At 46.0% G+C, this 26,258-nt stretch overlaps 2 protein-coding genes across 8 annotated transcripts in view; one reads left to right on the plus strand and one right to left on the minus strand.

Moving 5' to 3' along the window:
- The first annotated feature begins 14 nt into the window (after positions 1 to 14).
- Positions 15 to 4,768, plus strand: LOC110840819 (AH receptor-interacting protein). Its single transcript, XM_022086091.2, has 6 exons — positions 15 to 208; positions 618 to 797; positions 1,159 to 1,324; positions 1,413 to 1,599; positions 2,744 to 2,886; positions 3,996 to 4,768. The coding sequence occupies exons 1-6, from the start codon at positions 122 to 124 to the stop codon at positions 4,196 to 4,198; spliced, it is 966 nt and encodes a 321-aa protein (XP_021941783.2). The 5' UTR covers positions 15 to 121; the 3' UTR covers positions 4,199 to 4,768.
- The window catches only part of Sarm (sterile alpha and armadillo motif), a 56,717-nt gene continuing 35,137 nt past the window's right edge, over positions 4,679 to 26,258 (minus strand). For 4 of the 7 annotated variants that reach the window (XM_022086079.2, XM_022086083.2, XM_022086082.2 and 1 more), the window contains 12 exons: positions 15,113 to 15,235; positions 13,956 to 14,615; positions 10,216 to 10,317; positions 9,914 to 10,066; positions 8,242 to 9,450; positions 8,034 to 8,158; positions 7,675 to 7,916; positions 7,490 to 7,589; positions 6,884 to 7,073; positions 6,632 to 6,753; positions 6,190 to 6,471; positions 4,679 to 5,574 (listed from right to left, as the gene is read on the minus strand). In XM_022086079.2, the coding sequence (XP_021941771.1) occupies positions 6,225 to 6,471; positions 6,632 to 6,753; positions 6,884 to 7,073; positions 7,490 to 7,589; positions 7,675 to 7,916; positions 8,034 to 8,158; positions 8,242 to 9,450; positions 9,914 to 10,066; positions 10,216 to 10,317; positions 13,956 to 14,615; positions 15,113 to 15,235 (3,273 nt within the window). In that variant the 3' untranslated portion in view covers positions 4,679 to 5,574; positions 6,190 to 6,224. Of the gene's footprint in view, positions 5,575 to 6,189; positions 6,472 to 6,631; positions 6,754 to 6,883; positions 7,074 to 7,489; positions 7,590 to 7,674; positions 7,917 to 8,033; positions 8,159 to 8,241; positions 9,451 to 9,913; positions 10,067 to 10,215; positions 10,318 to 13,955; positions 14,616 to 15,112; positions 15,236 to 16,141; positions 16,313 to 25,067; positions 25,208 to 26,258 lie in introns of those variants that run through there. The other 3 variants (XM_022086084.2, XM_022086087.2, XM_022086080.2) reach the window with 3 other exon arrangements.

Here is a 26,258-nt window from a genome sequence, read left to right on the forward strand (position 1 = left end):
GCAAAAAATACATTTTCAAGAGAAATTCTATTCATGGAAGGAAAATTCCGGTTATCGTAAGGGAAAATTTAACACTGGAGCTAGAAAATGTGAAGATAAGAAAGCGCACGTTGTTTGTAATATGGAACACGAATCAGGCAACCCTTTAATTACAAAAAACATATTACACGCTGGTACTAAATCAGTAACGTTCACATCAGGAACGAAGGTAGGCTACTGCAGGGTTTCCATAGGAAATAACATGGGCAAGTCGAAGATCCACGTCATAAACTGAATCCTTTAACTAAGGCGGCGACACTAGTTTCCTTCCTACTACGTGTCTTTATGACATTTTTTAAGATATCACTTTGTCACCTGCGCGATTATGAAAATGACAACCTTCTGGAATATTCCTCCGTGTAGGCTCATTTGGCCGACGTTTCAGAAGTGCTTACTGCCTCTCACATCGCCCTGTTGTTGGAGGCAGTAAGCATGTCAGAAACGTCGATCTTCTACGACAATACATGGCACAATATCCTCCAGAAGGCTGTCGTCTTCTGACAGTTGTTTTATGACGCCTTATTATGGTAAAATGAAGTTTCTTGTGAAAGCAAATGAGACTTTTTAATATTTTTTAGGTTTTCTTCCATTTTCAAACAAGGAAATGTGATGATGAACAAACAGTTGTAGATGACAGCCGAAAACTTGGAAAGCCAATGGAACTTGTACTTGGTAAAAAATTCAAGTTTGAAGTTTGGGAAACAGTAGTTCAGATGATGGCTTTAAATGAAGTAGCAAGTTTTACAGTAGATAAAAGTGTGAGTATCTGAGGTGTTTTTGGTTTGTTATGAACTCTAAAATATTATGATATGATTGCACTTAGCTCTGTATAATTAGAGGAAGGTATAAATGAATACCTTAAAGACATTGGAGTGAAAAAATAATTTTCTGTAGTTAAATGTTTGTTTTTCATAAGTCTTTGTGTGTAGGAATTCTTGTTAATTTATCTCATCCCCTTTATTTTCTATTTCTGTCATTAAGTCATGTTTATAGTGATGGGAAATCAGCCAGACTAAGATGACCTTTTCTGGAAAGATCTGTGGAATTGATACTTGAACAGGAAAATAAGCCATAAGCAAAGGGACTGAATGGATGTAATAGTATGATCTCTTTTTTCAGTTATTATCTGGTTATCCATTTCTTTCCAAAACATTGCGTGAAGCAGGAAAGTCCCGAGAACAGCGTCGTCCTCACTGCTGTGGTGTTACATTACAGAATGACGGCATTGGTTATGAAGACTTAAACCGACTGATAAAGGAACCTAGTGATTTGGTATTCACAATAGGTACATGATAATAATTTTACTTTTAAACTTCTCAATTTACTACATCAAAATAAATTATTTTATGTATTTCTGATGACTGTGATAACAGAATTGTTAAAGGTTGAAGCTCCCGAAGATTACGAGAAGGAATCGTGGCAGATGAATGAAGAAGAGAAACTGGAGGCTATTCCTGCTCTTCGTGCTGAAGGAAATTCTCTCTTTTACAACAAAAACTACAAAGCTGCTTCTGGAAAGTATGCCCTTGCTATTGGTATGCTGGAGCAACTCATGCTTGTGTAAGGAGAATAATAATTTGATTCAATCTAAACACATGTTTTGTTCTAGTGCAGACTTTGGTAACTTTTTAGGTGCAAGAGGGAAACCAAATACATCATACATTTTGAGCAATGAGATCATCTGTTTGTATCATGAAGGATACTAATACTCTTTATTCATTGGTGTCCTCAGTCACCAGAAGGCAATAAAGGCAGCCAAAACATCTTAAAGGCCTCTGTGAAGAGAAGCTTGCAGGTGGTTGACGTTATACGAGTAAGGCTGTACACACCGTCTAAAACTGAAGTATACGAACCCCTTCAGGCTGTCAGAATTACCACCCACATTATAATCAGTGACAGTTTCCATTGCTTGTAGGTTATGAGCTCACCAGTTATGATTCAACTATTGGTCTTCATGGGAGTAAATGCTGCTAGGTTATGTATGTATGTCAAATTTCAGCCACTGACTTGTAATATACATTCTTCTGGCATATCTCATAATTGAATTTTGAAATAAAATGAACCAAAGCCACTTTGTAATTTGTAATGTTTACTAATTGGTATGCCATCAATTTGTGTCACAGGAAAGGCTCAGTTCAACTGCGTGGCTTATACTTACTGTATCTGAACATAACCTCTTAGGCCGACAAGAAAGTAAATCTCCATGTTAAAATTATATATCAAGGTTTTCAGCATGATGGCCAAGAATTATAAATTACTTTCTTCAGTTTATATTGATGTGCATTATATTTTCAGCTTTTATAAATACTGACTTAGTCTAAGACTTAAGAAAAAATTAGGGAACTGTCCTTGTATACAGGACATACATGAGGAACCTGCATTTTCCTGCTCACTGAATCAGAATCTAATAGAATGTGTAATAATTTAAAAGTTTTTAAGGTATGTTGTCAGCATGGAATTGAGTAGTCTTCGTGTGACAAATAAGAAACAAAGAACATTAATTAATAAATAATGAACGACAGCTGTATTCTTTTGGGCGACAAACTTTTGTCAGCATTGGATTTTAAGTCTCAGACATATAAGAAATCATAATGTAAATAAAAGACATACATAAGGAATATGTATTGTGATTGTCAATTAAGTTTTCTGAGGCAAGGCGCCACATTGAATTTTCATATTCACTACTCTCGTAATGTACTTTCAGTGAAAAGCCCGGAGAGGAAGAATGGTTTGCTCTGGAGAAGCAAAAGCTGCCACTGCTTCTGAATTTTTCACAGTGCAAGTTGTATGAAAAGGATTACTACGCAGTTATAGAACACTGTTCCACTGTACTCAAGAGTGATCCTGGTGAGTACGTGCGTGTGTCACTTTTAAACAAGGGATGTGTGTTAGTAGCTGTTACTGTGAAAATTTAATTAATTTCCCCGTTACCTTGTCACCTCTAGCAGTTTTCTGTTCACTTTCCATGTGCTTAATTTTGTAATAAAAATTAATGGTAAGTTATTTGAACATTTATTGTGTGTAGCTTTATTTTAGTTTATTTTATTTCATGCCATAAGGCCTCAAGTACACCTAAAGCAGGAATATTATTTTCTTTCTCAAATATTCATTACAAATTTCAAGATAATTTCACTGATATGAAGAACAGTGACCAACTTGGGTAACAGTTGTATTAATAATATAAGCAAATAAAATGAAGGAAATTGAATTTGAATAATGTTGTCAGCTAACCAACCCTGGTAGCAAAACCAAAAGGTTCACCACTTAAAACAACGAAGCATAATCTCGAGCCAATTGTGCCTTACCCACACACATTCTGCGTAATCTGCAGGCCATGTTACCTTGTTTAGAAGAGTGAGTGAGTATGTATGCTTTTATACAAATTAGCAGATGCTTCCTATTGGCTTGATGACGAATTCCGCGTCTGAAGTCTGAAACATCTTTCACATTCAACTTGAGAGTCACAATGTGAATACGAACTTTGTAGCTGCGCCTTATAAATCTTGGCTCTCTGGGCTCACACGTGACTCAACTCTGAACTGAGCTGCTGGTTACTGGCACATCTATTTAAAGGTTCCGTCCCTTGTTCCAGAGTGTTCTCCACTGTTCCACGACATTAGAGACAATGCGAGAATCTTTCATTTCATTCAGGCACAAGCTGAAGCTCCTATTTTATGTGCGCGCAGTTGACTTGTGTCACTTGAAGCCCTCATGTGACATCACAGCTAGACAAGCGTACACGTGACAGTATTGTTTGGAATGAAATTTATAAAAAAATTATGATTTAGCTGTCTGGAATATGTGGCTGGTTGGGCCCCAGAGCCGATCTGGACACAGAGGCTAGAGGAAAAATCCTCCGTTTCCATTTAGGATGGAACCCGTCGTCCAGCCCATCCAAATGATTTCAGTCTTTCTTATCATGGAATATTTGTGAAGTGTTGCTTCTTCTTCCCCAGACAATGTGAAGGCTCTGTTCAGGAGGGCAAAGGCGCACGTGGGAGCATGGAATCCTAGAGAAGCTCACGAGGACTTCGCACGAGTGATGGAACTTGATCATTCGCTGCTGGCTACTGTCCGGAAGGAGTTGAAACAGTTGGAAGAAATGGAAAGGAAACAGGACGAGGAGGACAAATCAAAACTGAAGGGAAAAATCTTTTGAGCAGTAGGAAACCACCTGCCAGATATATTGAAGCTATGGGTACAATATGTAAATGCTTTGTATATTAGTAAATGATATTTTTGTTTTTAAGTAGGACTTGAGATTCTCATAGAAATGAGTTACAAGATGAGCGTCTTCTGGGCTGTAGTGCCGTGTAATCTGGCAAAGGTTTAACATTTCGGAGGTCCTTGCTGCTTGTCATCAGGAATGGAGGCAGCATGGACCTCTGAAACATTCAACTTTTACCAGATTACACGGCACTGCAACCCAGAAGACGCCCATCTCAGATTTTGTTCTTGTTGATTTGCATATTAATTTTAATAGTCCATGTATAGAGATGTAAAATTTATAATGAATAATTTATTTTATGTTCTTGAATGTTGCATTCGTAATTTTCATTCAGCATTTTATTGTTCCCATCACTGTTACTGTGGGACATAAGTCAGATTCGATGGTATGAAATTAACATAACACTGAAGATGGAGAGTTACAGTCAGTATTTAAAATTACCTTTGGTAAAATACATTATTAAGAATATAAATGAAAAATAAACGTTTTATATTTTTACAATTTTAATACTTACCCTAAATGTATCCTTCACATTCATACAATGACTTCCCATAAAAAATACTGCACCTCTGTGGCGAGTAATGTTAATTCACTAATAGCTGCAGTAACACACATCCCACATCTCTTAGACTGAAATGCTGATAAGGAGTTCATACATTCACACTCGTCACTTCCACTTTTGAGTCGCACATTCTCAAACACTTGTTACTTATCCTGGTTAGTGTTATTGGTGGCTACCTAAATATTACATTTACTTCCTCATGAGAGACCTCACTTTATTAACACATCTATCCATGAAGTTGCGCTTGCGTTTTGGTTCACCTGCACTGGGCAGTGGAAGTGAGAGGAGTGAACCCTGGCTAATCCCTGCCCTGGTCTCTCCACTTGAACTTGTTGACACTGTGTCAGAGTCCAAGTTGGTATGGCAGCTTTGAGCCCCATTAACAGGGACATCACGTCCTCTTTGTTCTGAAGCAGAATCCAATTCTTGGGCACTTAAGTACTGCTCACACTCTTTCAGCAACTGCTGTTCCTTCCGAGTCGGGCTCGGCGGTTCCGGCGTCGATTCGTCCAACAGGCCGTCGAGGCTACGAGACCTCGTGGAGAGCTGTTGAGCAGGCAAGTGAGGTGGAGGGACCCCAGAGCTACGACGGGTGCGAGCTGCCGGGCTGGGGTTGGCAGGGCACCGGGCCAAAGAACGGAGCCGACTCTGCGGGCTCGTGGGTGGACGTCGACTAGAACTATGTAGGCAGTGGCCTGTACTTCCCATTAGCCACGGGCGGGACGGACTGGAAGATTTTCGTAGCCTGCGGCAGTTATAGTTTATCAATAATCGTGTTCTTATACAAGAAGTTTCCATCCAAAGATTTTAGCAAACATCACGATTACACTACGTCTGTTGTTAGTTTATCCTGTATTTGGCAGATGCAATTCAGAATTTAGGAATATTCTTCTGGTAGCGTGTTGCATTTATAAAAGACCATAATCTTGGTAACATATCAGCTGGTAATTATTTATAAAAGAATTACCACAGCACAAAGAGTTAGTAAAGCTTCAGCGGTTGATCACAGAAATGTTAGCACCATCACACTTGCGCTCATAATGTCATGCAGGGCGTATTAAAAATATTCTGGGTCCTAAGGAAGTGGTTCACATGTCAATTCAAGTGCAGGTACTTTTCCTTGAAGCATAAATGGTATCTCGCACATAATTTAGCTGATTAGGATTCTGTTAAAAGGCAGATTGTACTTCATGCAACTGGAGAGAAGATCAAAAGCTCCAATTATGTATGTCTGCAACGTCTCCACATTAGTTAAGGCTGTGAGAGATGGTTGGTTAGCTTCTTTTTCTTCACAACACTGCAGCGGTTAGTCACAGAGAAAGCACCACATCCTCACATAATCAACAAGAGACTAACTGACCTGGAGTGTTTGGCTGAGGCGGCGGGGCCATCTAGTCAGTCCCTCCCCCCTCCCGAGTTGCCATTGACATCCTTGTCGCTACCCTTTCCGCTCTCATTGCTGTGCATGCGCTGATAATTGGGTGGCTGACGGCCCAAAGTATTCCCAGACGGGGTCCCCGGTGTGGCATCACCTTTATTCAGTGCTACACGCCCTAATGGGCCATCTGAACGCACATTCAGTTCACCACGCATGAATCGCTCCAGCTTGTCCACGCACGCATCCTGATAGTCATGGATCCACCTGTAAGAAATATTTTGAATCGTTCTTAATAAGAAATCTAAGTGGCACATCTACAAATACTATGATTACTATGCGAGTCGCACATGGCGATTAGATCAGCCTAGTTCTTATAGTTCGTGGCCAAAAAGAGGTTAAGCCACGTAAAATGTCTGCGACAAACCTGACGCCATTGAAGTGACAAACTGCCCGCATGTCTTCAGGAAGTTCCTCTGGTTCTGGCCACTGGAAATTGTCAATGATTGGAATGATGTTGCAGTTTGATTGCAGGGCTGCCACAATTTCCTGCAGTGAACATAATCCACTATAAATGACGTATCAGTTATGAAAGGGTTCTGATTCTTTGGGTTGCCACAAATTCCAGATCTTTTGCTCGTAGTAAAACTACCAAAATTGATATCCTGATTAAGCTCACCCTGTGAACCCAGTCTTTACACTCCACATCACCGATGCAACGATCTAAAGCATTGGGCGTGAGCACGAGGAGGAAGTGTCGGGCCTGTCTGATGCTCTGCAGCAGATTGTTGTCAAACTTGCCGGCTTCCAGCCTTTCCACATCGATGAACACAGAAAATGTCCTCAGGTGCAAGTGAACTTTGAGCAAACTGTACGGAGAAAACAATCTTCAAGAATTCTACTGCATAAGCATATTACATAAATTTCTGTTGCATAATGAGCAAAATGATTTGTAATAAACGTGGAAGGTAATTAAAGTATTACATTAGAAATTTTTTCATATTATTACTTTGACTGATCAGTAGCATTTCACTCAACTTTATTTGGAGATGAGGCACGGAAGAAGAGGTAAGCAGGGAATCTAGCACAAAAAGGAGAGATGAGAAATGAGAGGATAATATTAAGATGGATCTATAGATAATATGATGTGTGGACTGGATTCAACTGGCTTACGTCCAATTGAAGGCTCTTGTGAACATGGTGATGAACCTTCAGATTTTATAAACGTCAGGTAATTTCTCAATTATACTGAACAACTAGTAACTTCTCAGAAGCATTGATGTACCTTGCCAGTTGCGACCCGTTTGACCTCCTATAGCTGACAAACACGTCTAACGATTTATCCAAGCTCTCCTCACAAGAGTTTGAAAGGCCATTCTCCAAATCTGAAACAAGACGATCAAACTGAGTCCATTTCCTTTTGGGTAAAACAGAATAAGTGGAGTACGCAGCAAATATAAAGTCTCTCACATTTACTTTTTATGGAGTCTAATATCCTGAGTCTATGAATGCTATTGCAGATGCCACATTCATTCGTCAACTGATCTTCAGAAAGATTTCGAATAGAGTCCTTGTCCACCCCAGCATTCAGCATGGAGTATGTATAAATGGAGAATTCTGCACCAATGCCCTGTAGGAATGCGTTCAGGTTACCAGTGTCACGACTGCTGTAATCAGCCATCTTCTTCAAGTTCTGCAACTCTCTGGTGAACCTGGTGGCAAAAAAATATGTATATTTCTGTATGCAAACACGAAGTGCACAAAGTAAAAACTACTCTGAATATCATTAAATGAAGCAAAGCCTTTCAATGCCGCAAACACAGAATTACCTTCTTCGGCGAATGCCATTTGTGATACCGATGTCGTCTTTCAGATTCTCCTCGGTAAGCTGTAGCAGGAGGTCACCATCTACGCGACTGTCCACAAAGTTATTGGCATACTCAGCAAATCCAATCTACAAGAAGGGAACATAAATGATCGCTGATGTCACATATAAAGTGACCTTTTAAAGTAAGTAAGCATTTGAAGAACTCTTACCTGTTTAACCCATTCTCTAACATCTTCAGTGGACCAGAGTGGCACCTGCTGGCTCAGCTTGTGCGGCACTTCTTCCCCGATAAGCCGCAGCGCCTGAGCCGCGTACTTGGAGGCAACGGCGTTGGGGCAGCTGGCGACCTTCTTCAGAGGTTCTATGGCTCCAATTTCACCAAAGATCTCAGTCTTTCCCTGCTGTTTCTTGATTCCCGCTTCCATGCAGAAGTGGAATGCGGCGAGGTTGCGTGCTTCCTCTCTCTTGGAACTCAGAACTGGCACAAGTCTCTGCAGCCAGTTTTTGCTCTGTCCATGAGCGTGGGCCAAGTTCGACCTCGCGAAGTCCGACGGATTGTGGGAGGTCACGAAAGGCTCCACCAGGTCCAATGTCCCCGACTTGAGTACGGCTGCCTCGATCTCTTTGTTTGCTACCAGGACGGCGATGGCCAAACAAGCATAATACTTGATGTTATCATCGTCGTGGAACGCCAGCGGGAAAAGCCACATCGGAACCTTCCGCTTGATCATCGCCTCTTGGTTCTCTGCACCTCCGTACAGAGACAGATTGGCGAGAGCCCCCGCACAGTGGCGGAGAGTCTCCACATCATTCTTTCTGCATTCAAACAACACAGCATCAAGACCTCCTAAACGTACCACATCACTACACGTCCCTTCGGTGTGCTTGAAGAGATGTTCTAGTATTCCAGTGCCCGCGCGCGAGTGATCAACCGAGTTAGCATTCTTTGTACAACAAACACATGCTACCTTCACGACTGTGTCCAGCCCGTGTTCAACGACGTGCGCACGATTCTCAGTAGTGAGACACTGTTCCAAAAGCCGAGCACTCGAGAACTGGAGCTCCCCGTCTTCGTAGAGGCAGTTTGTCATCAGGAGATCGAGTCCGCCGCACTTACGCAGGGCGTTGCATAAGGAGTAACCTAACGTGTGGCCATGCGTAGGGACTGCCCAGGCTTTGCGCATCATCTCATTGATGCGGTTCAGTACTTGAGGCACTTTGGTCGGCTTAGGCTCAGATCCGCCGTCACTGCGTTTCAAGCTCTTTATGAATGAGTCTAGGCAAGTCGTGTATTTGAGAATGGCACGTTCCACTTCTTGAGCATTGGAATTTGCCGACAGCTGTTCCAAATCTTCAAAACCCAGGTTGAGTAGTTCGTCCTCAGATGATTTCATTGCCCCATTCATCAGCTGACTCAACTGAAACAGCAATGCAATTTTTTAACTTTGGGGACTGCCTCGAACCCCTAACGAAACAGGGCGTCAGCACGGGGGAACTGAAGAGAACGAAATCTCTGATCAGCTGGCAGAGAAGATCCCAAATATCCACCTGCAGCCTGAGGCGTCTCTGAACCATCACGGACTGGACGGACAGAAAACACCAGGAGCTGCTCTGGCACAGGAACTATTTAAGAGTAAATTGGGAACCAGATGAGGCAGATGACAGGATATTGCGAGGGTTGTCACAACAGAACAAACGTCTTAACATGAGTGAGGGCCGAGCGCACTACGTACTTGTGAAATGTTGCACTTCGTTCAAAATGCAAGTCTGAACACAAGAAACAGGTCACAGACCCTTCTGGTGCTGGGGTCACTAACTGCCGCCCCTTATTCATTCGTTCATTCACAATTCTGTTACTTATCATGACACGAACGCTCGTACCTGCGAGGCTGCCGAAACGACGGATGACTTTGTGCACATGCCCTTGGCTGTGATGGTGATGTTGGACTGAGTGGATGCTGCCATGTGTTTCTCGTGGTTGAATATCCCGGTTGAGGTGACGGTCTGCCGCTGCTGCTGAGCTGCCATCGCTTTCTGCATCAGAAGACACGACGGTTAACACTGTCATGCTAAGGGCAGTCTGAGAAACATGAATGGGCCACAGAAGGTAACATAAGACGCATCACCACTTAAAATGAAAATTTAGAACTTGACGAAGGCCACAGATCATCAAAATGACTTACTTTTTCAGCTGTGAATGTTTCTGTCTGGAGCTTCATGCTAGATGCCGACATGTTCTGCCTCTCTTGCTGCGTGATCTCCCCTGCCTTCAGTGATCTCTGCTCCTGTGAAAACCAAAACCGGTCAGTCAATGTTTTCCTCAGTTATTAGTACGATTAAGCTTGTTAATGTAACAGGCATGCATTCTGTCTCATATGATCTTTCGCCAAGAGAGCAGTTGCGACATCACGTCTTTCAGAAATGCTCTGCTCGGTCCACATTCCAAGAGTAAGCGGAACAGAGCTGAGGACGCGAGGTGACCTCTCACAGAAAACACTCCCACGCCCGGCTCGTATATTTTTGGGTCAGGAAGAATTCATACGCGGAATATAAATAGCATGGCCGAAGGGCCGGGCCCAGCTCAGTCTTATCAAAGCCACACACCCGGGGTTTTACTCGTGTGCTCTGTTAACGCTGGCCGCTGGGACTAGAAACATTACAAAGGTGGTCTTATTAAATATGAAAAGTAAATGCAAAATTGTGCTGCAAATGTGACGTATTCTGCAACAAAGAAAGCAAAATACAATTTCCACCTCCTCAATCTCTGAAATGCTCCATTAGGTTTCATGTCAGCTGAAAAATAAGCCATCTGCTATTATACAAACATCAGCAGCACATCCTTCTCTCTAAAATTATTACGAGTATCATCTGTTCCGAGCTCTCGTGCACGCGATCTGCAGTCCAATCACAACAGCGATGGAAATCTCTGTGAGCATTGACTTCACTCTCAGGTCCATAATTAAAAAGCAATTGTCAAACTAATTATTACAGGAGGATAGCAGACAGTTTCAAGCACTGACGTACTTACGCTTACCGGGTGTTGACACACGAAATTAAACGACGCTGAACTCGGATAAAAGTAAGGGTTCAAAATCTGAAGCAGGGTGAAAGGATGAGTCCGGGATGTCGTGGCGAGCTGTTAGAGCGCGGTAACACACGTTCGCGTTACAAAAAAGACGCGGGATTTCTGAATTATCTGGGCGACTGTCAGCTTATGAAGGGCTCTGGACCATCCAGGGAGTTAGTTTGTTATCAGCAACGAATAATCCAAATTCACACGTAATAAAAAAGGCCACGGTGGCCCTTAATTCCGGATTCTGCTTTGTAGAACGAAGCAATTCTGAAATTCGAACCTCTGACTCACCAATGAATCCCGGTGTCGTTTGACTCTGATTCTGCCTCTTTCCCACCAGATGGTATTACGGTAGAGACCACGACGCACGGGCCACGGTACGCCTTGGCCGGACATCTTCGCCCGTCTGCTCCGTACAATATGGCCGGCGGACCAAGTTATATTTAAACTCGAAGATCGCGCCAGTGTAATCCCTTAACTGGCCGTGTGCCCACCCGTTGGGCCCTACCACGTAACAACAAGCAAACAAAGTCATCCACGCCGGACCAAGGCAAACTCAGTGGATTAGGAACCCGAATTGAAGCTTCGACCCTACAGGGCGAGGTCCACTGCCAGGCGACAAAATTCCTCCGCTCCGGACGTTCAGTCAACTTATTAAACTCTCAGACAAACACAAACGCCACGGGCTGAAACCGAATTCCTCTGGCTGATGCCACTCGAGTGCGGCCATCTTCATGTCTGCATGCGACTTCGTATTTAAACTGTTTTCAGTCTGACGGATTTTCGAAACTCGATTATCGCAGTTCGCACGCGTAACTGCAGCGAACGCTTAGAACACGCACTAATTAACAGTTGCCCACTCTCTCTCTCCGGCTAATCGAAACTATTTCTACCCGCACGCCTCCTCCCCAGACACGCGGCGCGGCTGATTAATCGCAGGACAACCCTTCACCAACCACAACACGGTGACCAGAATTTAAACGCAAAATCCCGTAATACTTGACCGGGGGGGGGGGGGGGGGGGGGGGTAAAAAGCTACGTAGCATGTCTGCCTGACCCCCCCCCCCCCTCTCCGGAAATAAGGGTACACATTTCGGGTTCAATTACCGACACTGGTTGTTCCGTTAAGTCGCTAAGACCAGTCCATCCACTTCACCGGCGCAGTCGACGTTTCCAGACTGACAGTCGCGTCTGTTAATAAGCGAGACGGCAGAGAAAGGTGCGATTTGTCTCCAGACACAGAAAAATTATCAAATGCGCAGTTCATGAAAAGTGAAAATTTGGGGTGAATTCTACGACCTTCAAGTACTCGCACGCCGAAGTGTTTCAAGACACAGCATCTGATCTTACGCGACTCTGGAGCCACACCACCAATGAAAGCATGACGAACGGTACCTTCAACCATGGACTCGAGGCACAGCTTTGGTCCAGGGTGATCCTGAGCGCTCCGACACTTTTCCTTCTGAGGAGCGCACGTGCAATCTTTGGTAGAAAGTGCCCCATCAGAAACCATTTGTTAGTTACATCGTCACAAAATGAGAACGCTTATGGTTGGCCACCGAAAGCCACTCAGCACGAGACAAAAATCCACTGCATCACATTTCTTTGTTCAAAAGTTGGTTCTTCAGTCGCCCTGACGTCTCAGGCCACCGGCGAAGACCTTAAGCGCCGAACAGCTTCTGGAAAGGAACTTCGGACCCCGGATTAATCACTTCAATCGCCGAGACGGTTTTATCGTTCAGTCGACTGTCGCGTCGGGAAATCCACTGGCACAGCCGGCGACGCGCAGTAATCGAGAAGTCCAGGAACGTGACGTCTTGCTATCGATTGACTCGACCCACTGGGTAGAGCCGGCTTGCAAGGCCTTCGCCTTGGCCCAGATTTATTTCCCACAGAAACGCGGGGCGCATTTACGGCTCGTTAACCGACGCCCACGCGTTCAGCGGATCTCGAGTGGATCATAAAAACAAAACGCAAATGCTAAAAGATCCGGCTAAAAGATTCTGCTTCCACGGCGAACGAGACAAAGTGACGCGAACAATATCCATTCAATTCAGCAGACACGAAATAAATAACAAAAAAACAACAAAAAAACAACTCATAATTTCGAAAATCCCCCTTCCTCTTCGAAGTCGTGAATTTTACGGGGGCAGCGGATTTGAACCACTTTGTAGCCTGCGCGACGCCGATTTCATGTCGACGCACTTTACGGCAACTTGTGGCTCGCGTCGTCGATTCAGAGTTTTGTGGAACACGAGAATTTTCTTCTCTCCCGTCTCTGAGCCTTCAGATTCGTTGAGTACCCCCCAAAAATAGGACAAACATTAAAAATACTCGGACGATCGAAATAATTAAAGTCTGACGAATAAATTTCGCTGAATTTCGTTGCGCGTCATAAATAGGCCTAATCACGTGTCAGAAGAAAAAAAACGGAATGTGTGACGCCTTGGTTTGTGTTTGTAAAGCGTATCGTTCGAAGAAGGATTCTGAGATTACGTTATCACTAGGACAGAATTTAATCAAGCTGAGGTAGGCCTACTTGCTGCTCACAATTTCTCACAAATTCCTTTCGGATGACTACAAATGAAGCCTGAGGCCGCGGAAATCACTCGCGTCATCGCTGGTGTAGGCGGAAATCGCCCGAAAGACGTTTCTAACGGCTCGAGAACAAACTAACCTCGTGTGTTCTGCGACCGAGTTGGCTCTGGTCGGGGAATCAGTAAATGCAGTGAGATTTCCGGCGCACGCGCTGTTGCGCCGTGTAAGTCTACCGACGTTTCTGAGGTGCTTGCCGCGGGAAACGTCCACCAGACCACACGGCGCCAACAACCCAAATCAGTCTGGGCTCACCTGCTTGAGTGCCAGGGCCTTCTCCGCCGATACGCCGTCCATCTCGAGTCTGGCTCTGACGGCAGCCGCCGACGACTTCTCCTGGTAGCTCACCTCCCCCGCGTGCACTCGCTTCATCTCCGACGAGTTGGCGATCGCCTGCTCCGAGCTGAACCCGTCTGTGACGACCTTCGTCTTCGACGCCGACGTCACGCGCTTCTGCTCGAACTTCACGGTCTCCGAAGACGAGGAGGAGGAGGAGCTGGCCGCGGTGGACGTCGACATGGAGTTGTGGCCGACCACCGAGGGCAAGCTGCTCACCACCAGGTTCGGACTCGTCAGACTCACGGATCCCGTCGCCGCCGTCGGGGGAGGTGGGGGCGGCGTATCGGGGTCGGGGAAAGTCACCAGGGGCTCCGGACTCGTGCATCCACTGACGCACCCAACACCACTACCGTCGACGCGATCCAGGTCTTCCATGGAACTGCGCAGGCGACTGAAGTTCATCGGACCGGACAACGTCTTCATCTCTGATATGCTGGACTTCAGTTCGGACAGGTCAGACTTCATGGACGACGCCTTCATCTCGCTGGAGGACGTGACGTGGTGCACCCTCTGGGAGGACGAGGAGGAACACGACGATTTGGCGACGCGGGAGCTCGTGCTGTTGGCTTGCAGCATCTGGGGGACAAGACGCACGCACATGAACATTTCCTTCGGCCTGCCATCGCGAGAGATGCCTTGGCCGCACTCCAACAGGAACGGGCCACGCAAATAACGCGGTCAGCCAGGAAAGTTTTCGTCGCCTTTTCACACCCGAGTCAGCTGGCCTTTCTTGGTTCATTACGGAGTTCACGACAGCCAGCCACTGGACCCCATCCCGAATCAATTAAATCCAGTTCCCATTTCTTTGACGATTAGAGTCCAGAACGGGACCTAAGCTCACGCACTGAGCGATAACGCAGCTTTCTGCTTTAAGCCGACAGCCGATAAACTTTGCCTGCAATGACATCGGTTTCCTGGAACTCCACATAGTTACAGAGCTTACATTATCATCACAATGGGATTCATTAGTCGCCGGCTCATGACGTCAGAGATCCAGGTCATGCCCGACTCTGGGCCACATCTCGGCTTTCTGGGGGCCAAAAAGGGCCCCCGACAGGTACAAGAGCACTCACCTGTGCCGCAGATGCGCCTGTGACCTGGGGTCGCGAGGGCATCGCCGCATTTTTCTTCTGGAAGTTCTCAATCACCGCTGCCATGTCACCGTTCTCGGCGCTCTCTACCGGGAAATCAGACATCTGGAACAAAGAGAAGAAGTCAGACGTCTCCACTGCAGCCCTGCAAGACGGACTCAGCTTCACGCTACCGCTCTATAAATCACGAGTGAACCTTCTGTTCGCGCTCAGCTGTACGCCCCGCGACACGAATCAAGTGCCCACGCACTGGGCCAGTGACGTGGCCTTGAGCTCCTGCGGCGTTGAACAGTAGCTCAAATTTTAAATCTTTTTTCCCCACGATCTACAAGAATTTACAGACCGCGCGAAAGTGACGCTGGAGCCTTAACAAAGCTACTAACCGATCTGAGAAAGGCTTCTCGGGCCTGGTCCATAATCGGGATGCCGTACACATCGCGTATCATCGCGCAACGCGAACACGACAAGCACTCGTCTTGATTTGACTGAAAGAAGGAAATGTTCTTCGGGGCGGTCGCAGGCTGTGACTCGTTCACACGCACGTTCCAACGCGCCCGCACGCACACACACGCGAAAAAAGAAGGGAAAATTTACGTTCGTGTGACTTCAATTGATTCAGACACTTCAGGAGATAAAACAAACACAACGGGCGCCCTCCCATTAACATCGACTTTCAATTGAAGCTGAACACTGACGAACAGGTGACTATCCGTCCGCTCCACGACGACGCAGAGGGCGATAAGCTCAAACGCGTCACTGAAACTGAGTGATAAGGCGATTCCAGTGCCACACTTTTCAACGGCGCGTCTGCGGATTTAGATAAGAACAGAATTGCACGTTCATGAAGCCGCATCTTGAACGCGAGAGGAAAGAAACAATATTCATAACAACTTCCCTTCTGTCCGCAGAGAACGAAGGGCGCGCTCTAAAACAAGAGGAAACGTGCGTCTGTTTTAGAGTTTGCCGTTAACGCCACTGAAGAACGGGCGTGAAAGGAGAAATGAGGCTCACCGGCAAGAATTTAAATCCACGATGAACAGCGAACGGCAAGGCGTTCATAACTACGTGGCTCGCCGCCGCCATTAACACGGAGCGTTCGGACTTCAGTCCACACGAGGAAAACTGGAATTCACTTTCGACACTCAACAAAGCAGACACTCGCTACACTCACGCAGCTCCTCCGAGGATAAACTGAGGCTACGGTGAAGTCCACCAGATATTATGTACAAGGACAAAGTTGCCGAGCGAGCCAGAGATACAAGCACTGACGACGGCTTATTGCTCATTGCTTGGTCGAGGAGGGGGGGGAGGAGGAAGAATTCCATCGCAGTGGGCGGAGCCCGAAGCTTAAGACTGCCTAATCGCGAGAATTCCCAGGGCGGATGTTCGACCCATACGTTACCTCAGCTGACTCTAAATTTTCTGAATCACTTTCACACGCCACGAAACGACCTGAAGGGGGGTGAGAAATGCAAACGTTCTGGTCGAAAAACAGCTGATCTTAAATCTAGGGCGCGCACTACATTCAGCTGGCTCGCGACGGGTCCAGCAGCAGGATGTCGTGAACACGGTAATTAATGGACAGTGGGATTAACGACGAAGGCTGGAAATTCCTTGACCAGCTGAGCAACTGTCAGCTCGCACCTATGTGATTAGGCAGTTCAGGCGCCCAGGACGTCGTCGTCCACTGGACGGGCCCTTCCGTCAACATTCCCTTTCCTTCTATTTGGTACCGAGTTTCGGATTCGACACTTGAGACGTTTTGTAGTGAGTGAGAATTCACTAAGAAAAATTCCAATTTTGTTGGCCTGGAATATGCGCCATCAGGGATGTCCAAGAAACAAAGACGGGCTCGAAATGAATGCGATACACTGGGTAAGATTTAAAGTTTTTACGGAGCCCGTGTAGTCCGGTATAAGTTTACCGACGTTTCGGAGGTCCTTGCTGCCTCCATCATCAGGGAGATGACAAGACAAGGGTAAGGATCGGCGACTGGATCTTGGGTTTCCCACAAAATGCTTAAGATTTTCGGCCAACCGAGCGCACCGGAGTCGGCCAGTTCCTTGTTTCCAGCCAACTGATGACGCATTGAACTAACCATTACGTAGCCCACGATCAGCTTTCGTCAGCAAGCCTCGTTAGTTCAACTTGGCGCTGACGTCACACGAGTTTTCTGGGCAAGAGCGCGTCTTTATTATCGGAGCGTATGACACACACTGACGTCATCTTAGAGTTACCTGCGAGCTGCATTCCGCTGAGACTGGGACAACTTCCACAACAGGATCAGAATTCTGCACCAAGACAAGAATACGATGAGGGGAATGGAGGTACAGCTCCAGCTGAGTAATCTGCCCATTGGACAGGAGGTTGGGTGGGCCCCAGAGGCGGTGGTAGCAAGAAGAGTCCTGTCCTACCAAGAAACATGCGTGGGTGTCCAGCCGTAGCCGATGACTGTACTGAGGAAACTCTAACCTGCTAGTAACTCACACCTCAGACGTACGCACACAGCAACAAACTGCGAGTTTTGCATAACATTTCGCGTAAGACAAACATAAAAAAAAGGAAATTTCACAGCCGCAATCTGATAATGGTAATAAATTATACACATTAACCTTTATAGCCCAGTGGTAACTATATGTACCACCTAATTTAACAACAAGTATGTGTTTCGTAAGGTTCCTTAAACAGCGTTAACCACTTAATCTTTGTAACGGTGAAGTGAAGTGTTTTCTTCGCGGTACGGACTGAATTCTTGAATATTAATCAGACGAACTATGATTCTCAATGTAAACAGCGATTATTTCCTTAAACAGCGTTAACCAGTCGATCTTTGTAATGGTGAAGTGCAGTGTTTTCTTCGCGGTACGGACTGAATTCTTAAATATTATTTAGATACCCGGGTTTCGTGTGATTCTCATTATAAACAGCGATTATCTCCGTAAACAGCGTTAACCAGTTGATCTTTGTAACGGTGAAGTGAAGTGTTTTCTTCGCGGTACGGACTGGATTCTTTAAATATTATTCAGACGAGCTTCTCAGGCAGCCGACACGTGCTGCTTGGTCCACGGGGTCACATGTGACGGCGTCAGACCAGTCAGCCGCAAAACTTTTACAAATGCGACAAGATCAATTGAGGCCTGACGTAATGCGACACTGAGGACTTGTTCAATGCCCTTGATAGTGTCATCCGCATACAAAACGAGACGTACGATTACAGCGTCGTAGATCTTAATCTTCTCATTTCCAGACAGGAGACTGCATGGCGTTCCCCAAGTTAATCCGCCACGGTTCTTTATCAGGTCGGTTGGCCTATCCTCGCCTTCGGAATTGTTGGCTCTTTCTGATTTATCTTCGGCGAAACGAACGTGAGGATGGCGATCGGGGCAGAATTCGACGGAGGCTCTCAGAGACGTCCAGGTAAGCGGAAGTTGCAAGGCGGGATCAGGGTACGGAAAGTAGGACGACAGATGATGACTCGGGGAAACCCCAGTCATCAGCAATTTCTGTGAAGACCGTTCAAGGACCACGACGCTCGTGTGTTTGCCCAAGAATACGGAAATGAAGCCCCACCTCCATTTACAGACGATGCAAACAACTTCTCGCATTTTGCAAGAAACGCACAGCGAATGAAAGAGTACAAACTGGCGTCACTGCGTAAACAGAGACGTTAATTATTATTCCGTCTGAGGTAACAGACGGCAGATCGGCCTGTCACGCAAATGGCAACACTGAATCAAGGCAACCAACATTCAGCGCAGAAATGAAATCAAGGAATTCAAATCCGCCGTTCCGGGTTTTATAGAATCAAAACCGAATTCAGAAGAAGTTGAAGTTGTATGCGGACGGACAAAGCTGTTTCAAAAAACGCTCTGCCTCGGGGGGGGGGGGGGGGGGGGTCCTATAACTTCAGTCTACCCACTCGGAGCGCATCCACAGCGTAAAAGACAAGGCGCCGGTTCAGTCCAATCTCGAACACTATTCAACCTATAGATTTTCGAAACTGTAAATTCTTTTCCGCTTGAAAAACAACGCTGGGTATTTCTACACGCGTCTGTACGCTATTTCCCAACAGAAAAAGCCTCGCACTCTTCCGGCCTGAATCATCCGACCATAAAACATTCCCACCGAGGTTTGTATCTGCTTCTAACCCCGCGTTGCTGCTTGTGTCTGGAATGTGAGAGAACTTGGCAACTGGCGAGAATTGTCTCGAGGACCACGCGTCGACGACAGAACAAATGAACACTCAATAGCTGACAGAGCGTCGTTAAATATCTGAACATCTTTTTTCTCTCAAAACATTGCAGTGCTGAAAATTTATCGAAAATATATAAAATCATGCATACACACGAAAAACACTTGGTGCCAAACGCGTTTCGACCTCAAAAGGTCATCATCAGTGGCAAAAACATTAATTCATTAGTCGGTCTAGTACAACTTGGCCTTGAGTGAGTTGGCGAAAATGAAGACTAGTCCGAGCCGAGCGAACTATATTGGCTCTGAACAGGAGTGAGTCACTCATCTGATCAGAACGGTTGAATCACCCTCACGTACAAACACAGTCGAAAGGTTTGCTTCGCAGAACTTCATTCACCGCAGAAGACTCACAGCACGTGAACATTCCAGGGTCACTTTGAAAGTAGAGCAGAAATTATACCTAGGGCACAGCCCCTCGGCACCTTGAAGGAGGGGGGGGTGTGAAGAGTAACTGACGACGACGGAAAAAGGGCACCGGGGAGACGCGGGCGTAGATGGATGTTAAAAAACATGGCGCGAAGGCGTGTACTGGAGTCAGGTGGCGGGTCGTTGTGATCACGGAATTAGTCGATCTGTGCAACCATCAGTTAAGAAGTCAGAGCATCTCGCAGGCGAACAATAAAGCGTCAGTTCCACCACAGTCTGGCAACTAAGTAGTTCACTCGACGTCCCAATGTCATTCCACGAGACAATGGACTGCCGCAGTTGGCACACAATAATGGAAATGAAATGTCACGTGACAACAACGAAGCGTTGAACAACCTCGTGCTGCTAGAATGGCCTCGGTGTCTGTCACTTCGCACTTCGTTCCCGCGTAATGACATTCTGAGGCAGATTTTTCGGTACAGTGCAAATATTCAATCGTGACCACACGGTTCATGGGAATAAAGCACTAACTCACGTCTTCACTCTGTGTCGCACCGCCACATCGACTCGACTCCCCGCTCGATCTCGCTCGTACAAACCGACCCAGACGAATGGACTCGATCATTTGTCCCGCGCAGCCGAACTCTGCGGCCCCCATGAAATAGAAGGACTGTATTGCGGTCGTTGTCGCTACAGACACTCAACAGTCGCTTCTGAACTGTGAAGTCGATATTTTCTAGACTGGGGCGAGTCGAAGCCACCCGGCTCAAGAATTTCAACCGGGTCTCCCTCTCTCTGTTCAACATCCACACCCGAGAGCGAGATTATTTTGCAGTGAAACAGCGAGTACAAGGATTTCACGAACTCGCAATCCTTTTCTCAGAAGTCGCTTAGCCTTACGTCATTTGCAAAAAACTATTTCACCTGAGATTCTATGGAGGTGAAGTCACTAAGAAAGAATCCATCTCTCATTTTCTTCGCCCACGTGAGGAACACGTCGACCCATCCACAGTAAAGTTCTTTCAAAACACGTCCATCATTAAACGTTAATAAGAGACTCACTTCTGCAAATATGACGACGTTATAAATACTATTATGTGCGGGTTGCATAACGTCAAAACGCAAATCATCCACGACAAAACTCGTGATTCACAGGATAAAAATGCGAGACCGAGCCGCGCTCAAGTATCGCACGACGAAGCAGTGACGCAAGAAGGGCATATAAGACAACTTATCAGTTCGGACAAAAGTCACATTCAACGTTTGCGTGAACTGCGAACAAACACCGACAATTTCGCTCATTACAGGAACACAGAATTCTTGACTCGACTTCGACTCAACCGTTGTTGTTGTTATAAGCTCAGATTTACGAGTAAATTTGAGTATTTTGCATGATCGAGATTCAGACACTCATACAGCACACGTTATGGATATGACACACCACGATTTGCAAAACAAAACATCGGTCGATTTAACAACATGACCCGTCAGAAGTAACAAGTCTCCTAGCGAGCAACAATCGGTGTTAATTATGCGAAGCCAGCAGAACACCAACAATGGAACTTGCCAACACGAGTTTCTGTGTCGGCTGATGGAAACTAAAACGGCGAAAGGAGCAACGAACACCGAGACCACAGTCGGCGAAGGTGACATCGACAATACAAGCTTATCGTCACGATCGGCTCAAAGAACATGGCGGGCACGTCTAGAGCAGTTCATTCATATGAAATGTGCCCTCAGGGCCACGGACAGACTCCTTGCAGCAGGGCGTGGTAGTAATAATAGTAAATAGAAGTAATAATGCAAACCCTTTAATTGTGGAATTACTCGGCACAAACGAACAAACAAACAAACAAACACACGACTTACTAGACCACAATGACACAAATCATTGCCGAATAACAACATTCATCGCGTCACTGTGCGTTACAACACCGGTCGTCCTTGGCGTGAACAAATATGGACACGGGACGCGACTCGTGTTCGGAAGATCCCGGTGTTTTGCTTAACAGAGCCTCCCCACCCCCCCGCCCCACTTTGCTTCACAAGTGCAACGGGCAGCTTTCGCCCCTTACAGAAGAGGCGGGGCGCCGCCTCTTCCGCCGAAACACGCGCCGAGGCGATACGAAACGCGGCCGAACACCCAAACTGACGTTTCCGCCTTCAAACACCTCGCTACTTATTATCTGAGCGCGAACATTCCGTTTCCTGTCCTTGCGGGTGGTTATCTTTGGCGGCTTGTCTTTCTGAAGACGCCCGCCGGCCCAGCCTCAACAACCACACGAGGTCACCGACCCAGCAATTTACTTCGTAAAACACAACAATTCTTGGATAGTTTCATTATAGCGTCTTACAAAAATGTCAACGAACAGCACAGGCGTACCAACAGGAATGCAGGAAATTACTAGAACTAACTTTCAGTTTGTCTTCACATTACAGAATTTTCACACATTCTTTTGTATTATTCTCAAAAACCGCCGATGGCACAAAAGGTTTGTTTATACGGGGCATCACTGGGAATAACAGCTCTCATTTTAAACGGCAAACAACTGTTGACTGCAGCGCGAATAGACCTGCTCCATTGTTAGCGGTCACTGTCAAAACCTGAACAGAGTTCCGCCAGTAATTTCGTTCACATTCTCCCCAGGTTTTCACCACGTCATTCGCCGGCTTCCGGTTCAACAATGGCAGAGAGAACAGCCCTCTGGGTGGGAAAACAGATTTCTACATGCAAAATAATTAATTGTTTTGAAATCAGGAATTCTTGAACATCGAGGCTAATCGCGTAAGCAAAATCACGAGGAACCTATTTGGAGAATGCGTGAGTTCAAACCTGGACAGAGATTATGATATTCTGTTAAAAGAAATGAAGACGTGCAGGCGAAGAGTCCGCTGTCCCGTAAAACTAACGACACGCGACTTGCGTAAATAACGTTTCGATTTTGTCGTAACAAAACAAACGTAACGCTCCTGGGGCTATTAGACCTACGCTGTATCAATTACGCAAACTATTGTGCAGAGCCATTCGACATTTCAGAGCAGCGAAAGCACGAGACGTACATTTTTCTACTCGTTCGTGGAACATTTCTCTTTCAAAACCCCGTCAGGCATTCGCTGTCACAGGAAACGTGACCTAAAAAGCTGTTCCTGCCCTTCGCGACTGGTAACCACTCCGTACACTTCAAGGGTGACTTAACCTGGGGGGGGGGGGGAGAGCGCACATTGCGCGGGAAATGAATGCAAATTCTAAAATTGCTCAGAAAATTTTGTTTTGTCCTTTGACTCTGATTCTAGACCGGTTTTTGACGTAAATACGTCTATATTTTCGGGTCAGTGTCATTCGGCAAAAATGTGTTACGAAAAATTGTTACGAAAAAGTGTAACTGCATTGTTATGTTACCTAGGAAACGTCAAACTTTACATTACCTTACATTACCTTACCTAAGCTTACATTACATTACATTACATTACATTCATCTACCACAAACCCATCTTAAGCGTAACTAATTCAAGTTGATTAAGCAAAATCTTAATCAAACTTTACTCAATTGTAAAGCATGTATAAAGGAAATATTTAGAATAAAGCCAATATATAAACTTCCTTTCCGTATAGACGTATTTACGTCAAATTCTCCGGAACCTTGGTTCCACTGTCAACTTTGTCTCGGTTCTGACGCAGTAAGATCAATATGCCACCCGAGACACGCAGGTTGGGCGCCCATCACACAGAAAGCCACTTGCGTGATGGCAAAACTCGCCGTGACCTAACAAACTGGTGAAACTCGGTGATCAATATGTTTTCAGAGAAAGGCCCCCTGCGCCGTCGCTGCGAAATCTGTGTCAAGACCGAACAAAGCTCCATGGCTCCCTCTGTTGATCAAGAATTCTCAAGGTTCCGAGCGACAAAGTCCCGTAGGTGTAGCGAACGGTGGCGACTCCAAGGCCGCCGGAGGAAAGAAACTCTCTCGAGAATTATACAAATACGCAATTCGCATTTTAAAAACGCTAATCTAAATAAACCAATATAACAGTGACGAAATGTGCTTTAAAACACGGAAACATCTCCATACAAGACAACGTTAAACAGTAATAACTGAGTTTTAACAAGCGTTGTTCTTTAAACAAACGAAACGCGGTGGCGTAATCGTTTGTGTCTTTCGGAAGTTTTCAAGGTTCATCGTAACGCAAATGGATTTGAAGACGCGTCTGACACTTCCCTCGTGTACGAGTTCCGGGCACAAAGAAGATGATGGGAAGACGGATCTTCCGGGCCATGCTGCAACCTGTGACCGGACGGAACTTTTAGTCAATCGAGTTCCTCAGGGTGAAGATTGCAAATTATATTCCTTTAGCGTTAAAAACGTATTTCTCCATCAAATATAACAATTCAGTTACTTCTCTCTACATTTGAAGCAGTGCCGGAATGTTAATGGCCGAAATGAATTACAATTTGGGGCGCAGAACACTCCACTGTGCGTGACAAAGTTCAGCCCCTGAGATTTACAACCCCCCCCCCCCACTGCCTTCAGGGCGTCCAAGCGAGTCGGTACAAAGATTCGCTGTTATTTCTCGTTCGACGTAAGAGTAAAGTTCATGTGGTGATGCAATGTCGTCTACCTGAACGTCACCTGCCAATCACCAGGTGAAATAACGAGCGATTTGGACCGAAGTCAGCACGAGGCACGTGCGAACCTTGTCTCCAACTGAAAACCGACGTGTGTGAGGAATTTCCGTGAATTCGCCGTCCTATACTTCACACGGTGGTGGTTCCATCTGCCTGAGTAAAAGAACTCGTTCGTCTTGGCTTGGCTTTGCCTCAGAGCGCAGTCCAGTTCCGAAGTTATCAGCGCTCTGCGTACGTACTTTCTGACCCTGCAGCCTCCTTCAGCTGATAAAACGACTGCGGAGATGGAATGTTATGAATGGACCGCCAGCCGAGTGTCTGGTTTCCATAGCGACGCTACGTCTCACACATTTCCGCGTGTGATTTTACACAAATGATAAAACACCCAATTTAACCAAGTCTGTGGAATCGCGTCTCCAAGGTCAAAGTTCAACACGTTCGTTACGAAAAGCGAGGACTGCCAGGACGAGGAACTGTGCAGTGCCTCCTTAATCTCGTCGTAAAAAACGCGAATGCCCGAGGGCATTCCTTCCATCTTCCACGACAGCGACCCACAAATCACAAAATACGTTCTTCGAGTCATAATATTGCAACCCTGACGACTTCTTATTCTAAACCACGCCCATTAGAAAGCAACTGAACTGCCATCCACGTGGCATTTACAATGCAATATGAAGAAGACTGAAAACTTACGGCTCCTGTCCGTCGTGGTGCCTCACGCCACGACCGCTCGGACGAACGAACACGGACTGACAGGACGGGAACGGACATGCTGCAGGCGCCGTCCGATCAGGCAGTACCAAGGGACCGAAGGTCGAGCCATCGTTTCCACAGCAACAGCGAGCCACGAAACGAACTGCGTGTGATATGAACGAGTTCACCGAAGTGATCATCAGAAACAAAGCCTTGAAGACGGGTGGGGGCGTGGAGTGATGGCTCCACGCAGCTTCGTGCTTTACCCCTGGAGACTGTGACAGCCCCAGGGCGGAAGGGGGGAATGTTAATCGGTTTCCGATACACAAATGACTCATCAGGCAAGAGACACTTTATGGACAAATGCTTCAACTGTTCATTCACTTATTTAAATCCATTTAAAGACGCAAACTCTCGTTTTGCGCCGTCAGTGGGAACGAAGATACATCACTTGTGGGCCTGTGGGCCTTATTCTGAATGTAATTGGCCCAATATTCATCAGCAACTTCACGAATTAGGCTCCAATGCATCAGCAGATTGTACAGTACAAAATTCATGAAACTGGAGAAATCGTGTGATATTCATTCATAAACATGTTAAATGACTCTTACTGCTCAAGTCTACTTGGAGGAGCTTTCAGAGGCGCTCGGAATGCCACGGCGGAAATAATTCAACGCGGAAGCTGAAGGTTCAATGACTGGACAGTTTCTTACTGCGTTGCATTTCTCCACAGGCTCAGTCGCGAGGCTCCGCGGACTGCGTCGGGGTGAGACGACGCATTCAGCAAAAAGGCTCGTCTCTCCTCCACGAGGTCTCCAAGGATTGCTGTTTTCTGGGAGAGATTTCAGGTTCTCACGGCAGACAGAAGGAAGATGGCTGTCTCCTAGGACGCTGCGCCGTGTAACATGATAAAGAGTTTACCGACGTTTCAGAGGTGATTGCTGCCTCCATTATCAGGACGATGAGTCTTTCATTCCTCTTTGACCCAAACACCCTCGGTCTGCGTTCTCACCCCTTTGACAAATGCCTACGACCCCTTGAAGTCCGTACCGCGAAGAAAACACAAAACTTCGCCATTACAAAATGCAACTGGTTCACTGTTGGGGCGAAAAGAAGAGTTATTAAATGTTAAAGTAGGTGGTAAATATAGTTACCACCGCACGCGAAACGCACATCCGTTCCTCTCGTTTA

This window comes from Zootermopsis nevadensis, unplaced genomic scaffold (genome assembly GCF_977971745.1).
Source record: "Zootermopsis nevadensis isolate Lab colony 2312 unplaced genomic scaffold, Znev_1.0 Znev_ptg000015l, whole genome shotgun sequence".
NCBI classification, from domain to species: domain Eukaryota; kingdom Metazoa; phylum Arthropoda; class Insecta; order Blattodea; family Termopsidae; genus Zootermopsis; species Zootermopsis nevadensis.

What these genes read in the sequence shown, in the direction of transcription:
- LOC110840819 (XM_022086091.2), top strand. Translation starts at nt 122, where the DNA reads ATGGAACACGAATCAGGCAACCCTTTAATTACAAAAAACATATTACAC. An exon ending in CTGGAGCAACTCATGCTTGT is followed by an intron (nt 1,600 to 2,743) that starts GTAAGGAGAATA and finishes ATGTACTTTCAG; the next exon opens with TGAAAAGCCCGGAGAGGAAG. An exon ending in TGTACTCAAGAGTGATCCTG is followed by an intron (nt 2,887 to 3,995) that starts GTGAGTACGTGC and finishes CTTCTTCCCCAG; the next exon opens with ACAATGTGAAGGCTCTGTTC.